This window comes from Corvus moneduloides, chromosome 22, assembly GCF_009650955.1.
Source record: "Corvus moneduloides isolate bCorMon1 chromosome 22, bCorMon1.pri, whole genome shotgun sequence".
Taxonomy (NCBI): Eukaryota; Metazoa; Chordata; class Aves; order Passeriformes; family Corvidae; genus Corvus; species Corvus moneduloides.
The window spans coordinates 6,155,947-6,164,122 of record NC_045497.1 but is presented as its reverse complement, the minus strand read 5'-3'; the positions used below and the strand labels follow the sequence as shown (position 1 = coordinate 6,164,122).

The 8,176-nt window shown below is 55.2% G+C and overlaps 1 protein-coding gene across 3 annotated transcripts in view; it reads right to left on the bottom strand.

Moving 5' to 3' along the window:
* Positions 1-3,930: 3,930 nt before the first annotated feature.
* Positions 3,931-8,176, bottom strand: part of VWA5B1 (von Willebrand factor A domain containing 5B1) — a 30,048-nt gene continuing 25,802 nt past the window's right edge. For all 3 annotated transcript variants that reach the window (XM_032131519.1, XM_032131522.1, XM_032131520.1), the window contains 5 exons: positions 7,591-7,719; positions 7,047-7,121; positions 6,620-6,689; positions 6,279-6,402; positions 3,931-6,061 (listed from right to left, as the gene is read on the bottom strand). In XM_032131519.1, the coding sequence (XP_031987410.1) occupies positions 5,339-6,061; positions 6,279-6,402; positions 6,620-6,689; positions 7,047-7,121; positions 7,591-7,719 (1,121 nt within the window). In that variant the 3' untranslated portion in view covers positions 3,931-5,338. The remainder of the gene's footprint in view (positions 6,062-6,278; positions 6,403-6,619; positions 6,690-7,046; positions 7,122-7,590; positions 7,720-8,176) is intronic.

Genomic DNA, 8,176 nt, shown 5'->3' with positions numbered 1-8,176 from the left:
CGGAGTGGGACAGGCAGGTGAGCATCAGCCTCAGCTCCCAGTGCTCATCCCAGGGGCATAAGCATTGCCTTTAACCAGCACCACATCAGCACCCAGGGGTGCCTTTGGCCAGCCCCCGGTAGTTTGGCACAGGGCAGCTCACCCTAAACCACGTTGTTCTTGCCCTAGACCACGTTGTTCTTGCCCTAGACCACGTTGTTCATGCCTGCTGTGGTGCTTCGGATCTGGCTCAACTTCATGGCTGTCAATGAGCACGTGGCCAGAGAGGGTTGTAAGAACCTGCAACCCCAACCAGGTCACCTTTCCCGAGGGATTTACACCCTTTACAGAGTTCCTTTCCAGGATTTCCAGCTGTGCCTGCTGCACTGGGGCTGATGTTTTGACCCCAGCTCCTTCTCACCCCACAAACCCACATTCTCTCACTACCCACACCTTTTGCTTTCCTGCCTTGTGTAAAGAAAGGATTAAAAACCATGACAAAAAGCTGAGAAATCCTCTAATTTAACAAGCAGAGAAGCCCACAGACCTCTAGCTTGGCTTTTTAAACATGAGCAATATCATATCTATGTCTTGAGGAGATTTAATGATTTTAACAATTAAAAGGCACCCCAAAGAGGCAGCACTTAGAGGGAACAAGCACCTGCAGGACTCATGTGCATCCCAGCACAGCACAAACTTCCCATGGCAAAGGTGACTTTACAGGTGGCACAGAAAAAAGAAAACCTGAAAAGGTCATTGCACAAGAGGGGGTGATGCTCCTGATTTAAATAGAACCCCCAAAACCCACACTGCAAAACCACAGGCACACCCAGAGCTGAAGCAAACACCCACCAGTGACTCTTGGGCAGTGACAAATTTCCATCCTCCTTCTTTATATAGGGAATGATTCTATGGGGACAGCAGCCACCCCAAAGGCAGAGCACTGGGACAACCAGCTCATGGCAGGGTCAGACACCCCGGGTCTGTGCCCATCCCTCCTCTGAGACACCCCCAGACCTCAGCTTCAGGCCTTATATTGCCTTCAGGATAAACAAACCACAAAATCTCAGTGCAGCTGCCCCGGGAGGGGAAACCACCCAAAAGGACACAAACCTGAGGTGCTTAAAGAACTCCCAGCCCCAAGGTGAGCATCCAACCATCCGATTGCCGCTGAAAGCCATCATTAAGGTGATTCTCAGCGGAGGGTACGTGTGGGGCCCCCGAAACCCCCCAGAGTCTCTGCTGTGCTGGGGTGAAGCAGAGCTGCGGGAGGCAGCGAGGGCGATGTGTGAAATCGTGGGGCGGCCGGCAGCTATTTCTGCTCCGTGTCAGCACCCACTGACAGCACCACCCTGGGAACACAGCGAAGCTCCAGGCATCATTTTTCCAAGAGAAATCCACCTGTACATAGCTGTACCTCCACATTAGCCCCCAGCATTGTGAGGTGTGGAGCTCGCTGGGTCTGGGTGCAAAGCTGGGGGGTTTGGGGTCGAAGCGAGCTGCTGGCACCCTTGGGATCTCCATTGAGGCTCCCGAGATTCCCCCTTATCTGATAGGCAGAAACTTCTACAAATCCCTTCTCCTTCCTTCTGCTCAGGGTCACTCTTTTCTCCCCTTCATTTCTTGGGACTTGGAGCGAAAACCAGGCAAATGCTACTGATTGTGTAACGTTTTGCTCAAAAAGCTTCTTAAGCAGTCACATATTTCTATTGGATTTCCCTTGCCCTTCACTGCTGATTACTGGAGTATTTATATATAAATAGAAGCTGTCTTCCCCATAATCTGCTTGTTTCTCCTAATTAACTCAGGGCTGCTCTCCTTGGGCTGCTCAGCCCTTGGGTTTTGGGGGAGCCAGCACCCAGTGGCACTCAGTGAACCCAAATCTGCCAAATTTCTGCTGAAATTGCTTTTTTAGGTTTGGAGGAAGCAAAACCCTCCTTTCCAAACTTTATGTGCTCAGTATCTGCCCCATCCTCCCAACCCCCAGCTCAGGGAAGGGCTCAAACGTGATTTCTTCATCTTCCTCCCTCCTCACCAAACTTTCCCCTAATTTAAGGAACGTCTCGATTTGATAATTATTTTAATCATTATTACTCATCTTTCCCCTTTCTTCAACCCCCCCCCCCCTCAAAACTTCATCCTGGGCCTGTCAGTCACTTTAATAGCTGTTTACAACCTATCATCAAGTCTTGCATAACATCCACATGACTTCACTCAGATGCCTCCGACACCCAAAAGCTGCCCCTGAGCTCTATTTCAGGAGTGATGGAGCCCACGGCACCAACCGGCTGCATCCCCCGCCGGCATGCCCGGGGTCCTGGGATGGGGAAAACCAAAGGGGAAAACATGCCCGAAGCAAAACTATTTTGTAGTTAACACAAGACGGCCCCACGCTGCTCCCTGGTTCAGGTGAGGGTTTGTTTGGTGGGCTCAGACCCCCTCCCCAGCATGGCAGGCAGATGCTGCATCAATTTGGAGAGATCAGGAGCTAAAAGCACCTGGAGCAGCCCCTGGATCGCCGCCCCTGGATCGCAGCGGCTGCTCCCGGGGGGTTGCGGCTGCAGCGTGGCCTCTGCCCCCCAGTCTCCTCACAGCACTGGGACACGCGCACACCAAACGCGGCAAATTCTGTTAAAAATGTCGTTTTCTAGCAAAGTTCTCCACCCCGCGGCATCGCCCGTCGGCGGCGGGTTGGCGGGGGACGGGGGCAGAGGCGCAATCTGTGCTGGAACGGCTGCCAGCCCTTTTCCTTCGGCAGGCGATGGCTGGGTTGTGGGGCGGGGGGGGGACACGACGGCTCTTTTTTAAGCTCTCCCGTCCTCCCCCTCTCCCTCAGGTTTCATAACCCTTCAAAGCACGAAAAGGCTCCTCCGGTTCCCGGCTAATGAGCCCCTGCGGAGGAGGAGCCGCGGTCCTGGCGGGAGGGAAGTTCGGCAGCAAAATCTCCCCACCTCGGGTGTGACGGGGCAGGGAGGGACACGGAGGGGTCTCTGCGGGGTCCCGCAATAACCCAAATTCGGCCGGTTCTCTCCCCAAAACGCCCCTTGGCACAAGGCTGCCCGGGCTGGGAAATCTCTCCCTCCCCGCGCAGACGCTGCGTGCAAATATTTATTTACACAGCATAAAGGGGGTTATTTATTAAGCCACAGCTGACAACTGTATTCAAACTAATTTCTCTTAATAAGGCACTTGTGGTCACCCCGGCAACAGCACCGGAGCGCCCTTAGGAGACGTCTTAATGGGGTGAAAATCCCCCTGGATGCAAAGAGGGTGCTGAGGGGGCCTCCGGAGATGCTGGGCCTGGAGACATCATCCCCCCTTCTTGGAGACCCTCTCCATCCCCGGAGATGGAGTCCAGAGGGAGGAAACTGGGCCAGAAGTGTCTGTTTCTTGTGATAGATGTATATATACAGAGGTCACCAAAAGCAGGAGGGCATCAGAGAGGGTCCTTGCTTGCCAAGGGGAAAATAAGGGATGGCAGAGCTCCTACATTCTGCTTTGGGTTGGAAAACACAATGGCTGCTTTATTAACACCTGTAAGTACAACACTAATTAAGGAAGGTGTGGGATGAAGGCAGGATTTCTGCTTCCTTGCACTGACCAAGGCGACAGGTTAAATTGTCGAGAATAAGAAAGACAGCAGAAGGACGTCTCAGCTCCATCTCTGCCTCAGAGAACAATTAAACCCAATTTCCCCTGGTTTTTAAAATCCCGGATCCATCAGCTTACCAAATGCTGCACTATCCAGGGTTTGCAAAACAAAACTCCCCAAAACCTGAAGGAAGCTCCTTATCCCCTCTGAAACCCAGACCTAAACTCACGCACTAAATTATGATGGGGTTTTTTGGGGGGTATTTTACTGAACAGCCACACAAAGCTCCAGCCAGCCAGGGTGGCCCTGGGGAAACCCACCAAGAGCCCACCCCAAAACAAAGGGACTCACACTGGGAAGTAGAGCAGGCTGTGATTTACTGGGACAACAACGCTTCTGCAACAACAGAGAACACGACTGTGCCGAGGCACCCGGCCAGCAAACCTGCAGCACCTGCAGCACCACCGAGCATTGCCACACTGGGGACCCGGAGAGGTGACACCAGAGCAGAGACCAGGGGGATGTTTGTGCTCCTGGGGACTCTGGGGAGGTGGCACCAGATCAAAGACCAGAGGGATACCCACAGTTCTGGGGACCTCCGAGAGGTGACATCAAAGCAGAGACGGGAGGGTTACTCGAGGTTCTGCAGAACCTGGAGAGCTGACACTGAGAGCAGAGACCACAGGGAAGCTCCTGGAGACCTGAGAGAGGTGAAACCAGAGCAAAGACCAGAGGGATGATCCTGGGGACCCCGGAGAGGCAACACTGAGAGTAGAGACCAGAAGGATGCTCATGGTCCTGGGGACCTTGGAGGGGTGACCCCAGAGCAGAGACCGGAGGGGTGCTCGTGGTCCCCAGCACTGGTTTCCCTCCTGTCTCACCCCCAGACACACAGACACGAGACAGAAGCCTGCTGGGACAGGGCAAGGCTGCTACATGCCAAGGGAGGGAGCGAAAGGCAGCGGGTTCCAGATGGGCTCCACAGGCATGGCAACCACGCCAGAGACAGTGGCACAACTCCCTCTGTAGGCACTTGATCCTTCAATCCCAGGCACCCTGGCTCTGCCTGTGAAGCTCCAAAGGCACACGTTGGCTGCAAGGGATCTCACCAACTCCTTCTGGGATTGCAGAGGGGCTGAGGGAGCCTAGCACCGTGTGGATGTGGTGGGGTTTGGTCCCAGCCTCCAACCAGCCCGGCTTGTTCATGGCTGGGCTCGATCCTCCTGGCTGTCACAGCAGGGCTGCTCTTCACATGGTCATTCCCAGCCCCCATTCCCTTTGATCCATGAGATGAGCATGCTGTCAGACCTTTGTCTTCTCTGAAAGCCATCTGAGATGGCAGGAGCCAGCCAGGAAAGCCGGGACTCGGGGCTGAGGGGCTGCAGCGGGGGCTTGGCAGTGATTCAGGGCTGGGAAGAGGCATCTAAGCAAGGACAGGGCAAGTGGAGCAGGCCACAAGGTCTGCTCTGGAAACTGGGCTGGGAACCAGAAGAAACCAGGAGCAGAGGGAACTGCTGTAACTGGAAGTGCTGCTCCAGTTGAAAATAAAAAGCATCTACTGCAGGCACAGCAAGGTTCCCTTCCAGGGCAAAATCACGACTGCTGAGTGCAGGATTTTGCCCAGACTGCTCTGTTTGCAGGGTTTGCTCTAATAAACACACGCATCCCTGCAGCAGAGGAGTTGAGCTCCTTGGAGGCATTTCCTTAAGAATGAATCCCTGTTCCTGTGCCCTCGCTAATCTGCCCAAGCCTCCCTCCTCCTCCTCTCTACACACTGCCTGGGTTGTAGCACAGCAGGTTGAACTCTAGGTTTTCATCCCAGTGACGGAGCAGCACAAAGAGCTGCTGGGCTGCAGCTTTCACCGTGGCCAGGCTGGATCCCTCTGGGAAGTCCTGCCTGCTCAGCCACAGGCTGGCTTTGGCAGCCACCAGCTCCCACTCGATGAAGTAGGAAGCCGAGCTGTGCTCCAGCCAGGCCAGGGCCACGGCCGTGGCCCACAGCATCCCCTCGGGCTCCGTCTGCTGCTGCAGCTCCACGTCGGAGAGCAAAGCCTGGACCTGGGAGCCGTCGGCGTCCCAGCCCCGGCTGCTGTGGGCCTGGCACTCGGCCGGCGAGGAGAAGCGGCGGATGGTGATGGCGGGGGGGGACAGTTCCTGCTCGGCTTTCAGGGCTCTGCAGACGCTCTCGGCCGCGCTGCCCGACAAGTGCCGGAGGCGGCCGGTGTCCTCCAGCACCGCTCCCCGAGCCATGTCTCCAGTGCTGGGACCCTTCCCCTGCCCACTGGGGACCAGGAGCTGCTGGCTGGAGTTCAGGGTTTTGTGCTCTGAGGAGGGACTGTTCCTCCTGGTGCTGTAGGAGCCAGAGGGGCTGAGGGACAGGCGGTGGCAGGCGAAGGGTGATGTCCACTTCAGCTTCTCCATGGGGATGCTGACGGCATCGCAGAAAGCTGAATTCAGGAGAAAGGCACCGCAGGCCAGCTGCAGGGACACCTGCAAGGGATGGCAGGCACAAAGGGAAGCTCTGGCACACCAACCCCTTGTGGGTAGCTCAAGAAAAAGGCATGGATGGATAGAACAGCTCTCCATCTCTGAGCAGGTCACTGGACATGGTTGTCAGAGACAGCAGGAGGAAGATTCGGGGGGATCCTCCTCTGCTCCCCTGCAGTGACCACGCAACCCCAACAGGACCCGGGGAGGAGCTGCTCACCAGGGGAAGGTAGCCCATGCTCTCATTGTCGCCCTCGGAGCCGGCTTCGCTCCCTCTGCTTGGAGATTTACTCATGAAGCCTTTGGCAGCTCGAACCAGCAGCCTGGTTTTATTAAGGGTCAGCCTGTGAGAGGATGAAAAGGTGTCCGTGACCTCTGTGCTCATCCTGACACCCACCCTCCCCTCCAAAACCATCCCTGCTCCCCAGACACTGGCACTGCGCTTGGTCCCAGCTCTGGCCGCTATCCCTGCAGTCCCTCCTCTCCCCCTGGCTTGTGTTCACATCAGATCCACGCAGGTGAAACGTGCTGAGGTCAGAGGAAGGTCGAGCTGGCTCCTACCTGGCAGCAAAGAGCCTCTCGATGGATTTTTGGGCTTGTGCAGAGGAAGCTGACAGGCTCTGGAGTGGCCCTGGGGAGAAACACAGTGCTGGGGGTAAAACAAGGTGCTACAGGGGAGCAAAAGGGAGCAGAGTCAAGGTCCTGGGACACGAGGTGGTTTGTTTGTCTGCTGAATCTGTGGCAAAACCCTTTCTCTCCCCTTGCCTCATTTTTCCTACATGGATAATAACATTCCCACACTTCTCTGGAAGAGATTTATACCAACAGCCACATAGGCTCCATCCTTTGCACCTCAGAATGAGTCAGGCCCTGTGCTCACAAGCCTAATTTTAGGTCATATTTTTTTTTTAAATTCCCCAAAACTCAGCAGAAGCCCAAACCACGGACTCGGTGCAGCTGCACCGAGAGCCAGCAGCTCTTTCCCTACCTTCGGGGACACGGCAGCGCTCCCAGGCAGAGGAGGACGGGGTGCTGGAGGGTGAGGGGCTGCTCTCCTCAGCATCTGCAACCGAGGAACCACATCAGCAACAGCACCCAGCCAAAACCAGCACCTTCCCTCCCATGGCACGATCGGGTTAATGAGCCTCTTCGGGGCTCTTTTAATTCAGCTGCAGCTCTGACAGTGCCAGACAAGGTCCGATCCAACTTGTCTTCATTAGCAGAGGATTTGGTGACAAGCGAGTGTCTCACATCCCCCCTGCCTCTAATTACACCCGTTTCATCCTTCGTGTTATCCGCAGCACGGCTGCCAATTAACTTCCCAGCATTGTCAGCAGCATGAGCTGTGATTTCAGGGTTTCGGGGGAAACTGGAGCTTTCTCGTCATTTAAGGAGATGAGCCCCAGCCTGACATGTGTCTGGTGAGCACCGTATGCAAAGGGGAAGGCAGAATTTTAAAAGACCACAGAAGACGTCCCAAACCATTGAGATCTCTAACACCAGGAAGGAGATAAAACCCCGAGGAATCTTACTCATGCTGTAAAATCCGTGGTCTCCATTCTGGCCACACGCTGACTGAGGACGTCCAGGGGAACAGCCACGATGCCTTCTGTTTCCTGAGCTCCTCTGTTTCCTCTGGTTGCCTTGCTTGGATGTTGCCCCTTGGTACGAGAGAAGGGAATGGCCAGTGTTAGAGAGGGACTGGCACATGCACGATGGCAACGAAACCACAGAATGAGCTTGGTCAGGAACTGGAGTGACAGGACAAGGGGAATGGCTTCAAACTGGAAGAGGGTAGGTTTCCATGGGATATTGAAAAGAAATTCTTTGATTTGAGGGGGGTGAAGCCCTGGCACAGGGTGCCCAGAGAAGCTGTGGCTGCTCCATCCCTGGAAGTGTTCAAGGCCAGGTTGGACGGGGCTTGGGGCAACCTGGGATAGTGGAAGGTGTCCCTGCCCATGGCAGGAGGTGGAATGGGATGAGCTTTAAGCTTCCAACCCAAAACATTATGTGATTCTATGGTCATCTCTGGGCATCCAGACCTCAGAGGAGACCTTTTCCCTGGCCACAGGAAGAGGTTCTTGCCACCAACTGCTTGGCCATGGCCTTGGGTATAGG